This window comes from Musca domestica, unplaced genomic scaffold (assembly GCF_030504385.1).
Source record: "Musca domestica strain aabys unplaced genomic scaffold, Musca_domestica.polishedcontigs.V.1.1 58, whole genome shotgun sequence".
Taxonomy (NCBI): Eukaryota; Metazoa; Arthropoda; class Insecta; order Diptera; family Muscidae; genus Musca; species Musca domestica.
In genome coordinates, this window is record NW_026712360.1 from 4,495,720 (window position 1) to 4,521,800 (window position 26,081).

The following is a 26,081-nucleotide window of genomic DNA, read 5'->3' on the forward strand; positions in this document are numbered from 1 at the left end:
CTTTCAAGGAATTTAACATTTTAAACACATTTTCAAGTGTTACTTACGAGTATAACAGTTATTGTAAACTGTTATACTAACGGAAATTTTTGAAATTTTGGATTCTTTTCAATATTTTAAAGTACGGTTTACCAATGGTCTTTTGGAACAACATGTTATTTTATAAAACAAGCCTTTTTGATTCTTTTTTTATGGAGGGACATTATGTTCCAGTCTTACCTGAATCATTAGAAGGCCCAGTATAACAGTTACCTGTTATACAAAGGTAAAAATTTTAAACATTAATCCTTTTTTAAAGAAGACCATGTTATCTTTATGGCAGATCCTATTTTTTTATATATGTTGTGTTTTTAAAAATTTCTAATCTAAAAATAGAAGATTCAATCTGTTATACCAGAATATAACAGTTATAATAAACAGTTTTATACAGTAAAGAATTGTCTAAATTCAACTCCAATATTTTTAGCATTTCCTCACACATTTTCAAATTTAATACACAAGTATAACAGTTACAATAAACTGTTATACTGAAGGAAATCTTGGAAATTTGAATCCCTTTTGATATTTTTAAAACAGCTCTCCCTTTGGTCACATAGAATAACATGTTGTCTCCCACGAGAAGGAAGGTCAGATCCCCCTCTAATCAACCACTTCTTGTGGCAGATCAGGGCCTTTCTAGTTGAATACAAGGCGATTTTCTCATAACCTACCCTAAAACTATTTAAATTCAGCTTCCTGTGAATTTTCTCTTACAAAAACTTGAAAATCCCAACTGTTATACGGCAGTATAACAGTTAGACTAAACTGTTATACTTCATAAAACAATCACATTTTAATTCCTTTCAACATTTTTTAGCAATATCTCGATAATTTCAAGTGTTATACAACATGTTGTCTCCTAAGAGAAGGTAGTACCTTTACAGATACACCAGAAACACCTCCTCGTGGAAGATAAGATTCTTTCCAGTTGAATACAAGATGCTTTTCTCATAGCTAACCCTAAAAATATTTCAATTCAGCATCCAAATTATTTTTTCTTGCAAAAACTTTAAAATTCAAACTGTTATACTGCAGTATAACAGTTAAATTAACCTATTATACTATATAAAAATATCAGATTTCAATTCCTTTCAAATTTTATAGCAATATCTCGGCAATTTCTAGTGTTTTGCAGCAGTATAACAGTTATCATAAACTGTTATACTGAAGAAAATTTTTGAAATTACAGTCCCTTTCGACATTTTTAGAATTATTTCAGACATTTTCAGTTGTTATACACCAGTATAACAGTTATCGTTAACTGTTATACTAACGGGAAAATTGGAAATGTGTTTTCTTTTGTATATAATATAAAAAGGACGATAAAATTGTTTCATAGAGTACCATGTTATGTACTGTTTTTTTTTTTTTTTTATTGTTATTATGAGAGAAAGAGTACCTTCTGGTCTTCTCAGATACACCAGCAAGTTTTCCTGCCGAAATTCGGGATTTTTTTCCATTGAGGACAAGAAGATCTTGCCATTGAAGATATGTGTTACTATTTATTTGACCGTCTATGTGAACACTATTTGATCTTCTTTGGAAAAAGTGTCCCATATTCTACAAGAGAAACATCCTGTCTCTTAGAAGAGGACCAGTCCTCTCTGCCACTGCCAAAAGTTATTCAAAGTAAAAAATATTAATTAAATAAGACTTTATATAAAAACTGATTGCAATAAAAAATAGATTTGAGAATTGAAAAACAAAATTAAAAGTGAAAAATGAGAGACCACTCCGCTCGGCCACTGTCACATGTTATTAAAAGGAAAAATATCAATTAAATAAAATTTTATATAAAAACCTATCTCAACAAAACAAAAATTAATTTTAAAAAATAAATAAAAAGTGTAAAATGTTTATTGGAATAAAAATTTGTATAGATTTTCATAATTTTATGAAATAAGAATTTATATAAAAATCTATCTCAACAAAATAAAATTCAATTTTAAAAAATTAAAAACAAAATAAAAAGTGAAAAATGTTTATAAAATTATATGCCCTGGTTAAAGTTTTAAAATAAAAAATAAAAATATTAATTTCAAAAACAAATCCCTTTAAATTCTCTTTACAGTGAAATAAAATAATTGTCTGAAATAAAAAAAAAAAATAAATATATATTCATGTGTTTGTGAATTAATTTATAACAACAACAAGTGCCATACAAAAAATACTCAAAATAAAAATATTATAAATAAAAATATTTATATATAAAAAAAAATATTATATTATTAAATATTATAAGAAAATATTGCCAAACAAGCTCTGTACACTCGACATCCTGAAAAAAATCTCTCCGTCCAATATTATTGTCAACAAAGCAACAAACTAGTCTCCATTTACTAGATTTTGGATTATTTCTATTTTCCATCACTCCAGAAAACAAAACCGTCAAAATAGGTACCCGTTTGCGAGAACACCACGAAAACAAGACCAATATGATTTATATCGATGACTCAGAGCCGGAAGGTGGTAAGTGTCGCAAATCGTTTCTAATACCTAAAGACTTTTTCAATTGCTATCAAAATATTATTTTTGAAAATTTTTTATAAATAGGTGTGAATTGTTAAAATTTTTGATAAGAGCCATAAAGAGTGCGGAGAGGAAGGGGGGAGGGGGGGAGAGAGTTTGGAAAAATAATAAATAATTTATGATAAATTTAAGTGGACCGATAAAGTTAAATGTTAACTTTGCCAAGAATGATAAGATATATTTTCAATAGTTGGAGAAATAGAGGAGGGGAAGAGGGGCATAATATGTGGAAATAGATAAGCAAGGTCGTTTCAAAGAAAATTGAAAATTTATGAGGTAGGGGCGATAGATAAGGGGATTTTTTAAGTTATTTATATTTTATAGGTATTTATTGTTTAATAAAATAAAAATAAAAAGTAAAAGAGGAAAGTGTCAGATTTTTGATTTAATTTTTTTTATTTTAAATAAATTTAATAATAAATATTTATATACTCTACAACACTATGTGTTCGGGGAATTTTTAAAATTTGATTTGGCTAAAAAGTTTGTAACACCGTAAACATTAGTCCAAGATATTCCTATCTCGCCGAGCTGAGCCGATCTAGCTATGTGCGTCCGTCCTCCCATATCTTGGGGGTATTATATATAAGTGGCAATCAGATGATAATCCCCATGGAATTTTTCATGGAGGTGGGATTAGGGCCAGATTTTTTTTTTTAATGTGATGATCGCAAAATATTTAGAGGATGAAAATGGAGAATGAAATGAAAAAACTGCAAAAAAAAACTTCAGATTGCTGTCATTTCTAAGTCACTCGTCCGACAGCTGTTAGAATTATTCCAGGGACAGCTCTCTATATTGTTTACAAGCCTACAAAAGCATTTCGGGTGAGAATTTTCTAGAAAAAAAGTTGTTCGTGATGGAATTCGCGGAAGCGCGATAGTGTGATTTCTTTATATTTGGCTGGAAAACCACAGGAGGCTATCGTTAGAGCGCTCCATCATTAAAATGCGAATAAATCTTTTGCGTCTCGTACCATCGCTCGTTATCCCGATACTGATAGTGTAGCCCGACGTTAAGGAAGTGGACGGATGAAAACAGCAACATCACCAGAAATGGTTCGAAAAGTAAAGAAGCGACTTGATCGAAACCCGCGTCGTTGTGGCCGAAAATTGGCTCGTGAGCTGAACAAATCGCAATATTCCATTCGGCAAATATTGAAAACTGAGCTCGGGGTAAAGCCATTGAAATTCCAAAAAGTGCAAGAACTTACACCGCAACAGATAGAAAATAGACTCAAAAGAGCTAAAGAGTTGCTCGCTTGGCCGAAAGTGGTGAACTGCCGAATTTGGTTTTCTCCGATGACATCCGAAAACATTCGTTGTCCAGCTGTTTGTAAACAAACAAAATGATCCGCTCGTGTTTACTTGCCAAAGAGGTCAGCTGAAAATGTGCACCTTCGGTTGGCCACCAGAACTCAAGCGTTGGCGCCGGCCACGGTGATGGTGTGGGCCGCCATAACAGCCGGTGGTCGTTCTACGCTCGTATTAATCGGCCATGGCATTAGGAAAAAATGCCGAATATTATCGCGAAAATATTCTGGAGGGTGTATTATAGCCTTGGCCACGCGAAAATTTTGGCCGCAGACTTTGAACATTACAACAGGACTCCAGGTATCATCGCACTCAGAGCACGCGCCACCCGCGCACAATGGCCACCAAAATCTCCGGATACCAATCCGTTGGACTTCGTTGTGTCTGGAGTATTTTGGAAAGCAAGGTTGGCACTAAAAAATACCAAAGTGTCAATCACCTCAAGCAAACGCTTCGCCGGGAATGGGCCAAAATACCGCAGAGCAACATTCAAATAGTGTGTGAAGGTTTCATTGGCCGTTTGAAGGCAATAATTCGTGCCAAACGTGACCAATTCGAACAAATCTAAACTTATTCTTAAATTTGATGCTATTTCCGACATTTTTTTGCTTTCATTCAAGAAATTTAAAAAATAGATTAAAAATTATGGCGTTTGACTTTGTCGCAGATTTATTTATCTCACCTTATTTAGGTCTGATACGAAATGGTCGATATTGGCCCATTCCTTTGGAACCTAATCCATGGTGGGTCAACAATTCGAATAATCATGACAGATGCCAAAATATATTTAAATAATCGAACATTGGCTGAGGGTATATATCTGCCGGCAAAACCGACTATTACTTTTAAACTTGTTTTTACTTAAAACTCCGCATCCATTATATTTCCATAAAAATCATTTAAAAACTCCTTTTATGTACCTCTCGAACCCTTTTCAAACCTCTCCAACAATTCTCTTTAGATTTATTGCTCTCCTTTTATTTCAAATAAAACTTTGTTAATTCATTTCTCTCCCTTATCAGCCAACAGACGACAATCTTTCTCTCAAATGTTCTCCTAATTTGAAAAAAAAATCGCCTAAATCATTTGAATATCTTTTAAATGCCTCATGATGTAGCTAAACTCCATCCCGAATATCCTATGGTGGTGAATGAAAAGCTTTTCTAAATCCCTTATCTCAATAGGCGTCTTGGTTGAGTTGTGTATTCGGAAAAGTTGTTTTCCCTTTGCTCCCATAAATTATATTCACAAATCACCTGAGTTTATCATTAGCACATAATTTAGCAGCCGAACATCCCCTTTTGCAAACATCATTTGGTGGACCGAATCCCTCCCCCCTCCCTGTCCTCCTCCCTTCTTAAGACCATATTTTAAAACAATAAAATCACCATTAAATGGCCATAATACAATCGGCAAGACAAAGCACGCCCATTTCGCCGGAAAAATTCCCCAAGGTACGCCTGGATTGTGGTGACCCAGCGCAGCAAAGGCGTTTACAAAGTCATAAACTTAAAATGTTTGCAAAACACACAAATTTTCGGAAGTTATCCTTTCTTAATACCCCCTCCTCCCGACAAATATCCTTCCTGCCTTCCCTTCCTTTGAGAAACTTCCATTTCAATTTATTTTCCAAAAGGAGGAAGGAAGGAAATAACTCTTCCTCTGAAAAATTTGAATAATGAAACGAATGAATCCTTTCTTTTGCAGGATTTAAATTGTTTTGCAAAATTCTTTAAATGTTTGCCTCCTCGCTTAAGCAACCGCAAATAAAGAAAAATCCGAAAATAAAACAACAAAAGTGAAACAAAAAGTTACCACTTCTCCCGTGTTGAGAAACCGAGGGCAATGCGAAAAATACTTAGTTTCCGATTTGTTTTTCGGGTTTTATGGTTAAATGCTAATGAATGAGGCTGGATGCCAATAATGCGGTTGGGGCTTTGGGTGATTTGCGGATTCAAAACTGAATAAAAAAAAAAAACGGAAAATTATAAAAAAAATAAACCTGAAACGGAAATGAAATTTTAACAAAAACGAAGGAACAGAGAAACCTTTAGAGAAAGGGAGATGAAAAATAGAAGAGCTTAAGCTCTTCTCATAGAAGAGCTGAAGAAGCTCAGCTGAAGAAGCTCTTCCCATAGAAGAGCTAAAGTAGCTCTTTTAATAGAAGAACTGAAGTAGCTCTTCTCATAGAAGAGCTAAAGTAGCTCTTCTCCTAGAAGAGCTAAAGTAGCTCTTCTCATAGAAGTGCTAAAGTAGCTCTTCTCAGAGAATAGCTGAAGTAGCTCTTCTCATAGAAGGGCTAAAGTAGCTCTTCTCATAGTAGAGCTAAAGCAGCTCTTCTCCTAGAAGAGCTGAAGCAGCTCTTCTCCTAGAAGAGCTGAAGCAGCTCTTCTCCCAGAAGAGCTAAAGTAGCTCTTCTCATAGAAGAGCTAAAGTAGCTCTTCTCGTCGAAGAGCTAAAGTAGCTCTTCTCATCGAAGAACTAAAGTAGCTCTTCTCATCGAAGAGCTCAAGTAGCTCTTCTCATAGAAGAGCTAAGGTAGCTCTTCTCATAGAAGAGCTAGAGTAGCTCTTCTCATAGAAGAGCTAGAGAAGCTCTTCTCATCGAAGAGCTGAGGTAGATCTTCTCATCAAAGAGCTAAAGTAGCTCTTCTCATCGAAGAGCTAACATAGCTCTTCTCACATAGCTCTTCTCATAGAAGAGCTAAAGTAGCTCTTCTCATAGAAGAGAAGCTGAAGTAGCTCTCTTCTCATAGAAGAGCTGAAGTAGCTCTCTTCTCATAGAAGAGCTGAAGTAGCTCTTCTCGTAGAAGATCTAAAGTAGTTTTTCTCCTAGAAGATCTCAAATAGCTCTTCTCATAGAAGAGCTCAAATAGCTCTTCTCATAGAAGAGCTCAAATAGCTCTTCTCATAGAAGAGCTGAAGTAGCTTTTCTCCTAGAAGAGCTGAAGTATCTCTTCTCCTAGAAGAGCTGAAGTACCTCTTCTCATAGAAGAGCTAAAGTAGCTCTTCTCATCGGAGAGCTAAAGTAGCTCTGCTCATAGAAGAGCTGAAGTAGCTCTTCTCCTAGAAGAGCTGAAGTAGCTCTTCTCCTAGAAGAGCTGAAGTAGCTCTTCTCCTAGAAGAGCCGAAGTAGCTCTTCTCCTAGAAGATCTGAAGTAGCTCTTCTCCTAGAAGAGCTGAAGTAGCGCTTCTCCTAGAAGAGCTGAAGTAGCTCTTCTCCCAGAAGAGGTAATCTAGCTCTTCTCCCAGAAGAGCTAAAGTAGCTCTTCTCCTAGAAGAGCTAAAGTAGCTCTTCTCATAGAAGAGCTAAAGTAGCTCTTCTCATAGAAGAGCTAAAGTAGCTCTTCTCATAGAAGAGCTAAAGTAGCTCTTCTCATAGAAGAGCTAAAGTAGCTCTTCTCATAGAAAAGCTGAAGTAGCTCTTCTCCTAGAAGAGCTGAAGTAGCTCTTCTCCTAGAAGAGCCGAAGTAGCTCTTCTCCTAGAAGAGCTGAAGCAGCTCTTCTCCTAGAGGAGCTGAAGCAGCTCTTCTCCTAGAAGAGCTAAAGTAGCTCTTCTCATAGAAGTGCTAAAGTAGCTCTTCTCATAGAAGTGCTAAAGTAGCTCTTCTCATAGAAGAGCTAAAGTAGCTCGTCTCATAGAAGAGCTAAAGTAGCTCTTCTCATAGAAGAGCTAAAGTAGCTCTTCTCATAGAAGAGCTAAAGTAGCTCTTCTCATAGAAGAGCTAAAGTAGCTCTTCTCATAGAAGAGCTAAAGTAGCTCTTCTCATAGAAGAGCTAAAGTAGCTCTTCTCATAGAAAAGCTGAAGTAGCTCTTCTCCTAGAAGAGCTGAAGTAGCTCTTCTCATAAAAGAGCTAAAGTAGCTCTTCTCATAGAAGAGCTAAAATAGCTCTTCTCATAAAAGAGCTAATGTATCTCTTCTCATAGAAGACCTAAAGTAGCTTCTATGAATTTTAATTTTTTTTTTTTTTAATTTCCATTTTTCTCTTATATTCCCCCCTCTAGACAACCTGCTGACATGTGTCTTTGGAAAAGCCATTCAATGATCATTTGTCTTTGACACTTTTTCTCGCCCCCCGGTGGCCACATTGCCTTTGCTCTCTTCTCTTTCTTGTTAATGCCCCGGTGATCATTTCAGTGTTGAGTACCAAGTGTTTTGTGTTTTTCTTTGTTTTGTTGTTGTTATTTTGTTGTTGTGGTTAATGATGATGGTGATGAATATAGAATAATACCCCCGTTAATGACCATGAAATTCCGACTTCGGGGGCAATGCTATGCGCCATCATTGTTAAGGTCGTTGAAAGACATTTCATTTCAGTTGAGAATGAACGCACATCTTTTTTTTGAATTTTTGCTACTGGGAGGGTAGATAAGGAGAGGAGGGTAGACATTCTTAAATGTGATGTCATTGGGAGTCTGTGGTTTTTAAGGAAAAAAAATTTAAAAATATTCAATATAAAAAAATCAATATAAAAAAAATATAATAAAAATAAAAAGTAATAAAAAATAAAAACTATAGTAAAATAATAAAGAAAATAAAAAATAATAAAAATTTAAAATTTCTTGATTATAGGCCAGGTAGTCCTAAAAAAATTCCTAAAGGAATGGCCCTTAAAAAATTTAAACGGCCTGTGATTGGTCCTTTTGATCTTGAATTAAAAATCCATAAAAACTCTGAGATATTGGTCTGGCAGTCGAAAAAAAAATCCGTTTGTCATCGTTTCGAAATTTTATACAAAAATCCACAATTTTCACATTAATAATCCTTAAATATGAAAAAATCCTCCAATATTTTTTAAGAATTTTCAAACAGCATTTTTAGTTGAAAAAAAAACTTTTTCTAGTTGGCCACATTGAAACATTGACTACGGCCTTCTTAAATGTTAATGTCTAATTAGACTTAAAAAAAATATTTTTTTAAATAATTTTCACCACCCCCACCAAAAAAAAATTCTATGTTTATTCATCTAGCTTAAAAAAATACAACCAAAAATTCTGTAATTATGCGAATAATTTATTTTCGAAATGACATTTTGTGGCGCTCACTTAACCGGCTAAGCGTTGGGAAACAATGACAAAAATTCAATTGTTTTTGAAATGCTAACGTGTTTTTATTTTTTTATTTTTGGGATTTTCATAATTCACACTAATTGTCGGTGTATAGCTGCTGGCACGCTATTGAGGATAGCATCTCCTTCTTTCATGTTTTTTTGTTTTTTGTGTTTCAAATTCATTTTGCATGGCTTCTCAAAGGCCTTTGGTGGGTGTAGTTTTTGATTTTATGCCAAAGCACTTAAAATTGTTTCAAAAATATTTATGCATAGAAAAATATATACTATATATATATACATATATGTAGATATGCATGCGGCGGAAATTTATGGGCATTTTTAAATATGTATTCACTTAGACCATATATTTTTTGTGCTGGCAGACAATGTTAAAAAAAAAATAATAATGTTTTCAATTTAGCCATAAAGAGAATATTTCTTTTTTAGCAATGAAGACAAGAAAAGTGCGAATTTTTTAGACTCTTTGTTTTGAGTACTAGACAGGACGGACTTCTCGAAAGAATATTTTTACCAGGACCATAGACTTCTGAATGAAACTTCGTATAGCATATAACGAGCTTTTTTCAAACGGTATTTATCTACAATTTATTTTTTAATTTTTTTTAAGTCTCTTCCAAATGGTTAAGGGTATTAAAAGTTCGGCCCGGCTGAACATAGGTATTTTTTACTTGTTTTAAATCAGTTAATTCTCCAAAACCTGGATTTTAAAATAATATTTTTTAGGAGGGCAGACGGACCCCAAAATCTATGTATTCTATATCTTCCTATTCTCCATAGGCAGACAGACATATACAATTCAACATACCTCTAAATGTCGATTTTTGAAGAATATTCTTTCGAAGACATTTAAATGGGATTCGTCTTAGAATTTTTTTTTTTAAATTCCTATCGACTTTCCGACCCTTAAATGTTGATCTTTTAAGAATATTTTTTTAAAGATCAACAGTCATCTAAACCAGGATTTATCTCTAAATGTGAACTTTTAAAAATATTTTTTTGAGGACCAAAAAATCCCCAAACATGGTTTTTTAAAGACTACTTCTTCGAGTACAATTGTCGATTTTTAAAGAATTTTTATTGGTACAAACAGACCTCTAAATGGGGACTTTTAGGGAAATTTTTTTGAATATCAACGGACCTCCTTGTTTGGATTTTTTTGAGAACGAACAGATCTCTAATTGAGGACTTTAAAAAATATATTTTTTGAGGATAAACAAAGCTCCGAACATGAATTTTTGAATATAATTTTTTTGAGGAAGGAGAAATCTCTCAATGAGGATCCCCAAGCATGGATCTTTAAAGATTACTTTTCGAGTATAATTATCGAAAAAAAAAAACACTTTTTTTTTTTTTTTTTTTTTTTTTTGAAGATCCACGGACCTCCGTATTTGGATTTTTTAGAATATTTTTTTCGATTACCGACTGAATGTGGATTTTTTTTGAGAACCAACAGGCCTCTAAATGTCGATTTGAACGTAAATTTAAACCAAAAAATTCTCTTGTGGACCAACAGATTTTTAAATGTGGATTTTTGAATATTCTTTTTTACGCCTCCGAACGTTGATTTTTTGGGGAATTCTTAAGAAATATACACTCAAAGACCCGTAATTTTATAGGGAATTTTTATAGGACCAAAATACTGTGGACTAACAAATTGAGGACCGATTGACCCCCATATTTAGGGCTTATATTTTCTACTTTTAGAGAATTTTTATTTCGATGTCTAAAGGCCTCTACACTGAATTTTATTTTGTACCAACTAACAGCTCTTCTATGAGAAAAAAGCAGAAGCTATTCTAGGAGAGAGAGAGAGGGGGCTACAGCAATTCATTGCTCTAAATATGGATTTAAAATATATTTTTTTCGAGGACGTACGGACCTCTAAATACGGACTTCTAATGTTTTTTTTTTTTTTTTTTTTTTTTTTTTTTTTGAGAAATTAAATTCCTCCTAATTTGGACTTTGGGAATTTTTTTCGAGGTTCTATAGGCCACAACAATGATTTTTTTTTCTAAGGGCCAATACCTTTTCTATAATAAAAATAACTACAGAGAGAGAGAGGTCTATAGCTCTTCATCTATGAAAATCGTAAAAAGAGATCTTAAAAATGCTAAATAAATTCTGATGGTCAATGAGAAAAAATTCTGAAGAATCTAATACTGTTCTCCATGACTGTTTCTAAAAAAAGCTTCAAAAATCCATGACTACAATCTTCTAGATATGGATTTTAAAAGAGTATAGACCTCTAAATGTTGACTCTATTTATTTATTTATTTATTTATTTATTTTTTTTTTTTTTGGCGACCAACAGACTTATTTATAAACGTGGCTTCTTCAGAAAAAAAATTCGAGGTTCAAAATGCCTATACACAAAATTTTTCCTCTACGGACCAACAGCTCTTCTGTGATAAAAGAGCTTCAAATATTCTACGAGAGAGAAGAAAGCTATAGCTATTCTATGAAAAAAAAAAAACTAAAAAGCTCGTCTCTTAAAATCCTTGAAAAAACGGTCCTAAAAACAGTTTTGATGGTCAAAGCGAAAAATTTCTCAAAAGTCGATGGCTGTTATCCATGGCTGGTTCTGAAATTTTTTTTTTAAAAATCCATGGCTACAATCTTCCAAGGAACCAAGGTCCAACCAATCTCCCTACGAAGATTTCTATAGAAATTTTTTTCGAGGTCTAATAATCCTCTAGCCTTGAATTTTTAACGATTTTTGGTCAAGAACCAACAGCTCTTCTATGAGCTGCTGGAGAGAGAGATGGAGAGAGAGAGAGAGAGAGAACTGCAGAACCCTTATGAAAATAAAGAGAAAACATTTTTTTTTTTTATTTCAGATTGGTTCTGAAACATAATTTTTTCATTTGATAAGAAACATTTTTTCTTAAAAAGGCAAGACAGGGATCATCTGAGATCCTTGGGAAAAATATGTAAATATCTGTAGTTAAGCCGTGGTTGACCTTGAGAAAAAAATTGCTAAAATTCTACAACCATAGTTTTGATGGTCTTTCATAGTTTTTTTCAAATCCAAGACTTTTACTCTGTTCTTCAGAAGTATTCCTAATTTGCAGCTCTCCTTACCCTTGGTCAAATATTCTTTAAAATCTACATAAATAACTCTGACATGGCTTCAAAAGTATACCAAAAAATCAACACTTGTAGTTGCGATAAAATTTCCAAAAAAATCCCCTCGCTACCACAGTGCATTTAAGTATTGCATTCTTGGCAAGTTCGAGTTTTCCACATTCTCGTTATTTTCCATTTTTATGTCATTTTACTCCCCAACAACTGACACCTACATTTACATACAGACATATTTTGAATGCAAAAAAAAAATAAAACAAAATACAACAATAATTAAAATATTTAAATGAAAGTCTCTCACACTGGGCCAAAGGGGTTGCAGAAGGCCGCAATGAGTAAGTAAATGTGAGAATGAGAAAGAAAATAATTATTATTATCTAGAGAGATTGGAATTTAAGAAAGCATGCACATACACACATAAACATGCACACACATTTATTTATGCCTGTATGTAAATATTCCGGCGATCTTCGAAACCGTGTTAATGATGCATCATTTTTGCTCTACCTTCAACCGCAAAATTTCTTTTCATTTTAAAAGTTCAATAACAATAGGCATCATAACGCACAGTGTGAGGTAGTATGAAAGCCCCCCTACGAACAGGCGGAGAGAGGACATGGAACTCACCACCCCCATCATCCCAGGATGATTGATGATGACTTGCTGGCTGGCTAGCTGGTTTCTCTAGCTCATCATTGTTCAAAGCATTTCATTCCATTTTTGGCAACTTTTAATGGCCGCTCGCTCGGCAGCCCAAGCATTTGCCAATTGATGACGTCAAACATGCTTGTTAGTAGTTCTTTCTTGTTGTTGCGAAGAAAGTATATCAGCCCCAGAGATGGATTTTATTGCAGGAAATCTTTTCTATGGATTTGTTGATGATGGCTTCCCAAAAAATATTATTATTTTTCTGAAATTCCACACAATGTTTAGATTACATATTGAAGAAAATAGTTGTTGTGTTTGTTGTTGCTATTTTGGGTATTCAAAATAAACAAATTATAAACAAAAACATGAATGAATTTCGGTGTGACGTCAGCGGTTGCACACGAATGGACTGGTGAATTTTGTTGGCAGAGGCAAGAGATTGCAAATGTCAATGAGAAGGGAAATTGTTTTTCTTGGAAAATTTAAAAACAAACATTTATAACAATTGCGGTCTCTTGAATGAATATGGGTGGGAATTTTATGAATTTGGATGAGAAGAATTAGAAGAAAAGTAAAAAATAAAAAAAAAGATTTTTTACGTGGGAGTTTGGGGTTCTTATGGCGAATAATTTTTGGAGAAGGCAGCCAAAACCATAATTCTCGAAAAAATTTTTTTTTGAAAAATCCAACATAAAATGTATATATATATAATGGATCCATATAAAAATATACTTCTTAAGAACTAGGAATCTAGGAATTATTATTATTATTATTATTATTATTATTATTATTATTATTATTATTATTATTATTATTATTATTTTTATTATTATTATTATTATTATTATTATTATTATTATTATTATTATTATTATTATTATTATTATTATTATTATTATTATTATTATTATTATTATTATTATTGAGAGACATATTTTTAAGCATTCCTTAAGAAATTTTTCCTTTAAAAGTCCACTGCTGTAGCTTCAAAATTCTTGAAGAAATTTCCCCATTTCAACCCCAATATTCAATAATCTTTGTTTTTTTTTTTTTTGCAATCGTCCTTGATTTTTTTTAAAACATGTTTATCTTAAAATTGGCGATTATAGCCCCGAATTTTCTAGAACAATCCTTGGATATTTTTATTGACTAGTGTCAACAATCCTTTGAAAAGACGTACTGAAAAATCTACGAAAGGTCCACGATTGTCCTTCAAAAAAAATCTACCCAAAATATCCTAAATTGTGCCTGAAAAAAATACCATTAAAAATTAAGGGTTGTCCTCGGAAAAAAATTTAATTAAAAACTCAATATATATTCCTTGGAAAAATTGCCTTAAAAATTCAGGAATAAAGTTCTCACAAAGACCCCACAATTGTCCCTTAAAAACAATTCTTTAAATAACAAAGATTATAGTTCAGATAATGCTTGGAAAAAATCTTTAAAAAATCGTGATTACAGCTCGGATTATCCTTGCAAAAAATGTCTGTAAAAATCCACGATTGTGCTCGAAAAAAAAATTCTTTACAACTTCAGGATTATGGCTCGGATAATCCTTTTAAAAAATGTTTTTAAAATCCACGATTGTCCTTGGAAAATAATTCTTAAAAATGCAAAATTGTCCTTGGAAAACTTTTCTTCAAAAATTCACAATTATGGGTCATATAATCCTTGGAAAAAAATCTTTCAAAATCGACGATTATAGCTCCGATATTCCTTGGAAAAATGATCTTTCAAAACCACGATCACAGTACAGAGAGTCCTTGGAAAAAATCCTTTAAAAACCGAAAGTCCTTGGAAAAAATATATTTAATAATTCGCCATTATGGTTCCGATAGTTCATGAAAAATATGTCCTTATAAATCCACCATTAAAACTCAGATAGTCCTTTAAAAAAATGTCTTTAAAAATCCACGATTATAGATCTTATAGTCCTTGAAAAAAATGACTTAAAATTTACAATAATAGCTCAGACATTCCTTGGAGAAATGTCCTTAAATCCACGATTTTAGCTCAGATAGCCCTTGGAAAAAATATTTTTAAATATTCACGATAAATGATCCGATAGTCCTTGGAAAAATATTTTTAAAAATCAACGATTATAGCTTAGGTTGTACTTGAAAAAAATTCTATAAAAATGTACAATTTTAGCTCAGATAGTCCTTGCTCGTTAAAAAACCACGATAATAATTCAGATAATCGTTGAGAAAAAAAATCTTTAAAAATCCACGATTATAGCTCAGACAGTCCTTGGTGAAAATCTTTTAAAAAATCCACGATTTTCCTTTGAAAAATGCTTAGAAATTCTCAATTATAGCTCATATAATCTTTGAGGAAAATATCTAAGAATCCACGACTACAACCCAAATAGTCCTTGGAAAAATTTAAAAATCCACGATTTAAGATGAGGTCGAAAATGTCTAAAAATGACACGATTATAACTCCGATGGTCTTTGGGAATAAATCACGATCATAGCTAAGAGAGTACTTGGAAAAAATTCCTTGAAGGATTGTCTTTGAAAAAAATGTCTTTAAAGACTCACAATTACAGTTAAGATAATCTTTGAAAAATATGTCAATTAAAATCCTCGATTGTAAAAAATAAATTTCACGAGCATAGCTCCAAATGTCCTCGGAAAAGAATTGAAAAAAAAATTGAAATCGACGATTGTCCTAGGAAAAAGGTCTTTAAAAATCCGCGATTATGGCTCCGATAGTCTTAGGAAAAATGTAATATAAAAAACACGATTCCTTTAGCCCTTGGAAAAAATTGTCTTAAATAGTACTCAGATAGTCCTTGGAAAGAATGCCTTTGAAAATCCACGATCATAGATCAGATAGTTCTCGGAGAAAATGTCAAAAAAAAATACGATTATAGCTCCCATAGTCCTTAAAAAGAGGTATTTAAAAATTCACGTTTTTAGCTCACATAGTCCTTGAAAAAAATCTATGACTGTCCTTGGAAAGAAATTTTTTTAAAAATCCAAAATGAAGGCTCAAATGGTCTTTGGAAAATTTTCCTTAAAAATCGACGATCATGGCTCAGAGAATCCTTGATTTTTTTTTCTTTAGAAACCCTCAAATAGTCCTTGGAAAAGTTTTATTTTAAAATCATCGATAATAGCTGAGACAGTCTTAGGACATTTTTTCTTTAAAAATCCGTTATTATATCAACGATAGTCCTTGGAAATATTTTCTATATAAATCCACTATTGTATCTTTTGTAAATTTTTTCTCATGAATTTCACGATTATAGCTCCAATTATCCTTGGAATTTTTTTATTTAAAAATCCACAATAATAGCTCCGAAAGTCCTCTGAAAAATCCACGATTGTAGCCTGGTCCATGATTATAACCCAAATTATCCCTGGAAATTTGAAAAAAAAAAAATACAGGATTATAGATTTAGTAGTATTTGGACGACGTTTTCTTCGAAATCTCACGATTATGTATCGAACGTCCTTGATATGTTATACCTTACTTTATATCATTCAAACATTTTGAACAATTTTCTTTAAAAGTCCCGGGATTTTTTTTTATATTAATATCTTTTTTTTTAAATAAAGGTCCTTTGTGAAATCATATTCGTTAAAAAATGAATATTCTTTAAAATTTCTCAGTTATTATTTCAATACTCTTCAATTTCAATAACATCCATCTTCCATAATTCCCATAAAATGTTTTTCCCTTTACATAAATCTTAAAATAAAACCATTATGCCAACCATTAAAAAATCTCTAAATACCATTTCCATTTATTAGAAAAAAAATAAATAAAAAAACAACATCCTAAAATTTTGTTGTACAAAAACAAAATTCCCTCAAATCGCATTTTAGCTGCTAAAAACACAAACAAATGAATTGACATTTGTTTGTTGTCGACATTGACAACTAACTATCTATCTATCAGTGCAAACGGAAAATGGCAAACAATTTCCAAAACTAAATGAAAAAAACGACGAACACTTTCAACTGATGAATATTAAAAAAAAAATTTGAATATGAAATGAAATGATTTGGCATTTCTTGTTTTTTTTTTCTAAATGCACACCAACAACAACAACAAAAAATGAATGACAATAACATACATTTATTGAAGAGTGCCCCAAAGCGAAATCATTTTGAATTTTTTATTTATATTTTTAAAAATCTGTGCAAAATCGGAAAACTATTTAAAAATATGAAATTAAAAAAATAATGGGAAGTTATTTATGCCAAGTGAAAACTAATGGAAATTTTCTATAAATGTATAAGAATATTATGTTGCGAATGAGTTATATAAATTTGCTAAAAATGGCGTATGATTAATGTGAAATTGAGTGAAGTTAATCATACGACCAAGAACCAGAGATGATTTGAGAACAAGAGGAATTGTGTGAGTAGTGAGGAAAAAATTGAGTTCCATTGAGAAAGATACAATCGGATTGCTCTACAGATAAATATGTCCCTTTGTGAAATATGTACCTGAAGGTCTGAGGTCATATGGTAAATAGCTACATACTATAGCAGAATTTTTCTTCAAAAGTCATGGAAAAAAGTCATGTCCTTGGAAAAATGTCTTCAAATATCCTGGATTTTTCTTTTATAAAAATCCGCGTTTTCCCTTGGAATAATTTCGTTAAAAATTCACGATTATAGCTTAGATAGTTCTTAAAAAATGTCTTTAAAAATCAACGTTTATAGCTCATTTAATCTTTAGACAAATTTTTTTAAAAGTCCACAATTAGCCTTGAAAAAATATTTAATCATTCAAGATTATTAGTTTAGGCAATTCTTGACAGATCTTCTTTAAAATTCTACGATTATAGCTCAGATAGTTCTTAGGAAAGTGTCTTTAAAAATCCACGATTATAGCTTCTATAGAAATTCGCCTTAAAAGTTTCTTAAAGGGCATCGCTTTAAAATCCGATTCTCCTTTAAAACCTTACCTTAATAAATCCAAAAATCTTCGAAAAAAAATGTCCTTACAAATCCGCCATTAAAGCTTCGATAGAAAAGAGAGACTTTCCTTACACAATCCTCAATTTTACTTTCAATGGTTCTCGAAAAAAAAATCAAAAAATTTCCCTAAAAAAAATTTCCTATCCTTGGAAGATCAACGATATTCTCTGGACACATTTTGTTCAATTATGAATTCAATAATCATTGAAAGATTATTTAAAAAAATTCAAGATTCTAAAATGTCTTTAAAAATCCAAGATTAAATATCCAACAGTCCTTTGGAAAATTTTTCTTGGAAAGATGTTCTTTTAAAATCCACGATAGTCCTTTGGAGGTTTTTTTAAAGTCTACGATAGTCCTTGACAATTTTTTCTTTTAATTTTTGTTTAAGTCCCCGATAGTTCTAGGAAAGGTTTTTCCTTAAAAATTCAGGATTATAGATCCGATAGACCTTGAAATTTGTTCCCTTAAAAGGTCAGACCATAGCTTCCATAGCCTTTATAAAAAATGCTTTTAAGAGCCACGACTATAGCTTTAATTGACCATTGAGAAATAGCTTTTAAATCCGCGATTACAGCTCCGCAAATCCCAAAAAGATCTCTAATTAAAAATCTACGACTATGGCTTGGAGAATCCTTGGAAGGTATATATTTTTTTTTTTTTTTGTTTTGCAACGATATTCCTTGGACAAATTTTGTTCAATTATAAATCAAATAATCCTTGGAAGATTAAAAAAAATATGAAATTCTAAAATGTCTTTAAAAATCCAAGATTATATGTTCGATAGTCCTGGGGAAAATATTCTTTAAAAGTTCTCGATAGCCCTCGGAAATGTTGTCTTTAAAAGTCTACGATAGTCCTTTGGAGGTTTTTCTTCAAACAAAAGTCCGCGATAGTCTTTGGAAAATTTTCCTTAAAAATACACGATTATAGATCCGATAGTCCTTAAAAAATTTTTCCCATAAAAGTCCAGACCATAGCTTCCATAGCCCTTGTAAAAAATGATTTAAAGAGCGACGACTATAGTCAACGATAGTCCTTGGAAAGGAGTTCTTTAAAAGTCCACGATAGTCCTTGGAAAGGGGTTCTTTAAAAATCCACGATTATAGATCCGATAGTCCTTGAAATTAGTTTGCTTAAAAGGCCAGACCATAGTTTTCTTAGCCCTTTTAAAAAAATGATTTAAAAAGCCACGCCTGTAGCTTTAATTTACCTTGGAGAATAGCTTTTAAATCCGCGATTATTGCTTCGAAAATCCCAAAAATATGTCTTCTAAAAAATCTACAACTATGACATGAAAATCTTCCGAAGATCTTTCATTTCTTGCATCGGCAATCCTGGACAAATTGTATTCAATTAAAAATCCAAAATCCTTGGAAGATTATTTTAAGGAAATCTGAGATTTTAAAATGTCTTTAAAAATCAAAGATTATTTATTCGATAGTCCTTGGGAAAATATTCTTTAAAAATCCCGGATGGTCCTTGGAAAGTTTTTCTTTAAAAGTGCAAGATTATAGATCCGATAGTCCTTAAAATTCTTAGTGTTTGGAAAGTTTTTCTTAAAAAACCCACGATAGTCCTTTGGAGTTTTTTGGTACTTAGAGGGTTTTTTTTGGAGTCCACGATAGTCCTTGGAAAGTTTTTCTTTGAAAGTCCACAATAGTCCTTGAAAAGTTTTTCAATCCACGATAGTCCTTTGGAGTTTTTTGGTACTTGAAAGGTTTTTTTAAGTCCACGATAGTCCTTGAAAAGTTTTTTCCTTAAAAATCCACGAATTTAGATCTGATAGTCCTTGAAATGTGTTTTCTTAAATTCCAGACCATAACTTCATAAAACTTTAAATATTTCTCTTTAAAACGCGTGATTAGAGCTTCAAAATCTCTAAAATAAAATTCCACGATTGTAGCTCTTGTAGTCTTCGAAGATATTTTTCTTTAAAGATCCACAATTATAGTTCAAAGATTCCTTGGAAAAATTTGTCCTTTAAAGTTCATGGTTGTAGCTCTGATCGTCCTTAAAAAAAAAATTTGGTTAATACTCCAAAATTATAGCTCCAAAAATCCTTCTAAAATTGTCTTAAAAAAATCCTCAATTCTAGCCGAGATTGCCCTTAGAGAAATCTGCATACAAAAACCATAATTGGTGATCCGGTAGTCCTCGAAAAATGTGCTTTAATAATCCACGAGTGTGGCTCCAATTGTTCTTTGATCCAATAGCATTCGGGAAATTGGAAAATTTTTTTGTTTATTATATATAAATAATTTTTTTTCTCATATACCGGAATCTAGTTTCTTCGAATATCGATTGTCATAATAAACATAAAGTGATTGTCACGAAATGGTGAATGGTTTAGTAAATTTCAATCAAAAATCAAGATTGCCCTCTTCAATGACTGACAATTAGTGGAGTTTTAAACAAGTTTTCCTTTTTAGCCTTAAAATGTTACCCGATGGTCATACGAATTGGTAGGCTTACGTTCCGTTCTAAACTGCAACTTCATGCTCAATTCCCCGATTATTGAACGGACAGGTTGTCGGACACACGTAACTAAATCTGAAGTCCCTAATTCTTAAAAAAAATAACAAATTTTACTCCGGAGGTCCAGATTTTTTTTTTTTTTTTTTTTTTTTTTTTTGCCCACGATTTTCTACAAATATGTATTTTACGAAAATAGTTTCCATTAATCCCATTTTAATTTCCATGAAAATTCCCCGCAATAACTATTTAGCACCTACCCACAACCTTAACCATTTTTTTTTTCCTAAAAATGCAAAAACCCTGGAGTTCGCTTAAAATTCCAATGCAATTTGCTTGCCAAAAATTATTACCACAAAATTTCAATTATTTTCCCCCCGGCCAAAAATTACAAAAAAAAAAATATTCTGGTTTTTATGAATTCAAATAATTTGCTCACCTATTTTCATAAATGAAATGAATAAAATAACTTACAACAGAAAGTGGAAAAAAACAAACGCCCGGAAAAAGCAATTTAATTTTTGCAAACATCAGCAGGTTTTCCACTCCTCGCAACGCTAAATGGTATTGTGTTAATAATAATAACGATAATATTGCAGCATAATAACCCATAAACTCGATATTAGGAAAAAAAAGTGGCACCCTCGGCATCATCATCATAGAGAATTTCCTTCCTTCCTTTTCTCCACCATTTCTATGAAACACACACACATATTTTCCAACGCCAAATTTGAATTTTAATGCAATGACACACTCATTGACGAGTTCACTTTCCCTCACAACCCTCACAAGCGTAGGAGGTGCTTCCAAGTTGGGGTGTCGAAAAAAAAACAAGTTTGTCATACATTTTAATTTAATTGACAATAACGCCAGCTATGAACAATTTCCAGTAATAATCGTAAAAAAATTGTGAAAATGAAATTTTATCAAACGGTGCAAGGAAGGAAGGAAGAAAAAAAGGAAACAAAACTGAAGGATAAAATTCAAGGAAGTTGGGTTGGCCTCAATTAGAAAAAAAAAACAGTTTATGATTAGAATTGTTAAAATTAAATAATAATCATATTGTGGGAACACCTAAGAGGGAAGGAGAGGGAAATTTAAAAGAAAATGTAGAAAATGCCAAAAAAAATATTTAAAATAAATACTGTATTTTGCGTATGAATAATTTTTCTATGAATATTACTCATCCGCCCCATAGACTGGAATTAAAAATAATTATACGCCACCAAGTCCCAATATATTTATGGCGGTAATAAGTATGTAACACCACGAAATATTGGTCCTAGACCCACGATATTATATCTCGGCGAGCTGAGTGAAGCACCAAATTGGTAGGTTTAAAAAAAAGTCCAATAAAACTCGTAGTACTTTAAGACAATTATTTCAAGGACTTGAATGAATAAAATTGAAATTGATATTTTAAGAAACAAGGTTTATACCCTCAGCCATATGGCTAAAATATATATTATAGGATACGGTCAAAATGTGCCTCAGCGAAATAATGGATTTGGACCCTAGGCCCCTTTGGACCAACATTTTTCTCGTCTGAAAATTAGTGGAGTTCCTCGATAGTATTTTTGTTATTTTTTGTAGGCCCCTCCCGATTCATGGAATTAAAAGCCACTTTTTTATAAGAAAAAATGAAAAGAGCTCCAGCATTTTTGCTTAGAAAAACTCATGATTTTTTGAAGAAAAAAATTTCAGGACATTTGGAGCCATTCTAACGATGTTCATCTGTCTGTCTCGTTGGATCGCATGATAACTCTTAAAGGGAGTAACTGATTTGGTCCAAACTTGTTACATCGTAATATTATTTTCAAACATAGATCGAGTTCGAAGACCGATATTGCCCGGTCCCCTCCTTCTGGTACCTCCCCCACAACAGGTCGATTTTTTCAAAAAAAAAAAAATATAAATATTTTATTACGCAGAAGGAGAAACGATAATGCAATTTTTATTTAACTTTGTAAATCCTAATATTTACATCAGGACAGATGCGATAATGGGTAATATCGGTGTAACTCCGCTACAAAGGGTCAAAATTTTGAATAATTATAACTCTCATAAAATGTGATCTAAAACTCCAATAGTCTTCAAATTTCAGACATCACAATATTTTTATTAAGCTAAGATCTGGTGTGAAGATGGACAATATTGGTTCACTCCTTCTGGTACCTCGCCCACAAAGGAACAAAATTTTAAATATCGCCGAATTAACATCCGATTCCATTCAGACTTGGCACATCTCAATATTTCCATAAACATAAGAATTGTTATAAAGATTGTAGAGATCGGACCATTCCTTCTGGTACCTCCCCCACAAAGGGTCAAAGTTATGAACAACCAAAACGACTATTAAATACGAAATAATCATCCGTTTCTCTTCATATTTCAGACATCCCATAATTTCTACTAACACAAGATCTGCTGTGAAGATGGAATATATCCGTGCACTCCTTCTGGTACCTCCCCCACGAAGGATCAAAATTTTGAATTCCCGTGAAACTCATAAAATACGAAATTAAAATCAGATTCTATTCAGACTTGGTACATTTCAATATTTCCATCAACATAAGAATTGTTATAAAGATGGTAGAGATCGGACCATTCTTTCTGGTACCTCCTCCACAAAGGGTCAAAGTTTTTAATAACCAAAACGATTATAAAATTCGACTATCTTCATATTTCACACACCCCATAATTTTTACTATCAGAAGATCTGATGAAATATATTCGTCCACACCTTCTGGCACCTCACGCACAAAGGGTCAAAATTTTGAATATCCGTGAAGCTGATAAAACGCGAAATTAACATTCGATTTCATTCAGACTTGGCACATCTAAATATATTTCCATCAACATAAGCATTGTTATAAAGATGGTAGAGATCGGACCATTCCCTCTGGTACCTCAACATAGAGTTCAAGTTTTTAAAAAACAAAACGCTTAAAAAAGCATAAAACTCTCTTCAAATTTCACACATACAAACATTTTTGCTAACACACTATCCGTTCTGAAGATGATTTATATGTGCCAAGCCCTTCGGGTACCTCACCCACAAAGGGTCAGAATTTTCAATACTTTCATCTGTTATAACCTGCGAAAAAAAGTCAGCTATTTTTTACAACTGACCATATGGAATATATGATTCCGCATAAAATTGGATAAAAGTGTTCGATTTTCTTGTATACATCTGTCGGCAAAATCGACAAACAGATCGGTACATAAAATTCCTAAACCATGGGCATTTTGAATAAAAAAATTAAATATTTTCTTTTTTTCTATTCCCAAATAAAAATCGCATAAATTGACCACAATTTGCCCAATATGTGGTCAATAATCGACACGAAAAATCAGCAAACTGACCACAAAACTAGCTTTTACTACCTTGGCCACAAAAACATATTTGAAAATCTCAAAAAAAACACACAATGACACTGCCAGAAAGCAATGAACAAACACAGAGACACTTTCCAATAGCTTTTAACAAAAACTAGAAAATTTTCCCTGCATACCTACCTGACCCTCTCTCTCAAATTTGCTAGTTATGCTTGAAAGCAACAGAACGATAACAATCATTCATATCCACACCACACACAATGACCGGAAACACCTCGTAGTAACATTTTCCCACACATACACACATCTAATATTTGTTATGTCGTTACATAGTATTTGCGTATTTGCTTTGCATGGTGTGTGTGTGTGTGTGAGTGTATTTGTGTACGTATGTCTTTTGGTCAACATTATAATCTCTTTGTCGCCAATATATATTCAACGGAACTTCCGTTTATTGTTTGCACTGCTTGTTGCTGTTATTTGTTTGTTTTGCATATTAGGTATGTGGATGGACGTCAGTCTGTCTCGGTATTGCTGTCTTGCCTTTTGTACATATTATGTCAGCAATTACCTTATTTCCGGTTTGCAAGAGGGGGCCGAAAAGTTTTAAGAACAATGGGTCTTTAATAAAACTAGGCGAGACATTTACAAAAAAATATAAATAATTTTAAAATTTGAATTTAAAGTCTAATGACGTTAACATAAGAGCTTTAAAAATCCAGGAATGTAGACCAAAAAAAAGATACCTTTAAAAATCCAAAGTAGACTCGATATTTTGTCGTTGAAAATCCAAGATAACGGACCTTTGAAAATCCAAGAAACTCCCCATTGTAAATTTTTTATTGGATCATTAAAAATCCACCACCATCCATTGGAGACTTTAAAATTCAATGAGAAGATCTCTTGTCTTCTATGAGAAGACCTTTTCTTCTTCTATGAGAAGGCCTTCTCGTCTTTTATGGGAGGAGACCATGTATCTCATCTTTAAAAGTCTATTAGCGGAGACTTGATATTTTGTCTTTAAAATTCAAGGTTTGTAGATTTAATATCCTACCCTTATAATACACAAAAATCTGCGATCTAAGACTTGAAATCTGGTACTGATAAATCCACAATTGGAGACTTGATGTTTGATACCTAAATTTTTATGATTGACTTTAGAAATATGTTGTCTTTAGAAATCCTCGACTGGAGACCTAACATCTTGCCCTTGATAACTATTGGAGATTTTTTTTTTATCTGGTCTTAAAAAAATCACAATTGGAAACTTCATTGGAGACTTCACATACCGACTATAAAAATCTACGATTTATAAATCCACGATCTGGGCTTGAACAATTATAGAATAGAGCATTACAATCTGTTCCATAAAAATCCAATGTTGGAGATGTTTAAAATCTTTTAAAAATCCAAAATTGGAGACTTGATGTTTGGCCTTGGAGTCTTGATATACAGACGTAAAACTTCCATGATTGGAAATTGGACATTAGGTCTTTAGAAATTCATATTGGAGACTTAATATCAGGTCTTTTAAAATCCACAATAGGAGACTAGATATCCTGAATTTAAAAATCCTCTGTAGTAGACTTTATATCTGGTCTTTGAAAATACAGTATTGGATACTTTATTCCACCCCTTAAAAAATTTACGATATATTCTGACTTTAAAAATCCAACTTTGGAGACTTGATATCTGCGATTGTAGATATGATTTTGTCTGGCCTAAAACAAATCCAGGATTACAAATTTGATATTTCGTCACTAAATATCAATGATTGGAGACTTGATATTTTGGCTTTGAAAACCCACCATAGGAGACTTGACAGTTGGTCTTTAAAAATCAAGGATAGAAGATTTAATATCTCGTCTTTAAAAAATCCACAATTGGAGACTTGATATTTGGCCTTGGGGACTTGATATACCGACTTTCAAAATCCAAGAGTAGAAACAGGACATCTGGTCGTTAGAAATCGCCGATTGGACACTTAATATTTGGTCTTTAAGACTTTACGATTAGAACTTGCTATCTGATCGTAAAAAAATCCACAATTGGAGACTTCATACACCGTAGAAGACTTGATAGCTGGTCTTTAAAAAACAAGGATTGGAGACTTGGTATCTAGTCTTTGAAAATCTACCATAGAAGACTTGATAGCTGGTCTTTGAAATCCGCGATTGGAGACTTGGTACCTAAACATTTGGACGATTGTAGACTTGATATTTGGTCTTTAAGAATCCAGGAATGGAACTTGCTATCTGATCTAAAAAATCCACATTTGGAGACTTCACATCTAGTCTTTGAAAATCTACCATAGAAGACTTGATAGTTAGTCTTTGAAAACCACGATTGGAGAATTGATGTATGGTCTTAACTTTATAATCTGACTTTTAAAATTGGATACTTGGCATATCGTCTTTAAAAATCCACGATAGGAGACTAGATATCTTTAAAAATGCACTTTTGGAGACTTGGTATTTAAAAATCTTCTGGTATTTAAAAATCCGCTATTGTAGACTTCATATTCCGTCTTTAACAACCCACGATTGTAGACTTGATATCAGGTCTTTTTAAAATCTACGGGTGTAGACTTTTAAAATCCACGAACGGAGATTTGATATTTCGTATTGGAGACTTGTTATCAT

The 26,081-nt window shown here is 32.5% G+C and overlaps 1 protein-coding gene across 1 annotated transcript in view; it reads left to right on the top strand.

Moving 5' to 3' along the window:
* The first annotated feature begins 2,331 nt into the window (after positions 1-2,331).
* LOC101900981 (calcium/calmodulin-dependent protein kinase type IV) overlaps positions 2,332-26,081 on the top strand; it is an 81,624-nt gene continuing 57,874 nt past the window's right edge. The window contains exon 1 of the mRNA XM_059128895.1: positions 2,332-2,508. Coding sequence (XP_058984878.1) covers positions 2,475-2,508 — 34 coding nt within the window. The 5' untranslated portion in view covers positions 2,332-2,474. The remainder of the gene's footprint in view (positions 2,509-26,081) is intronic.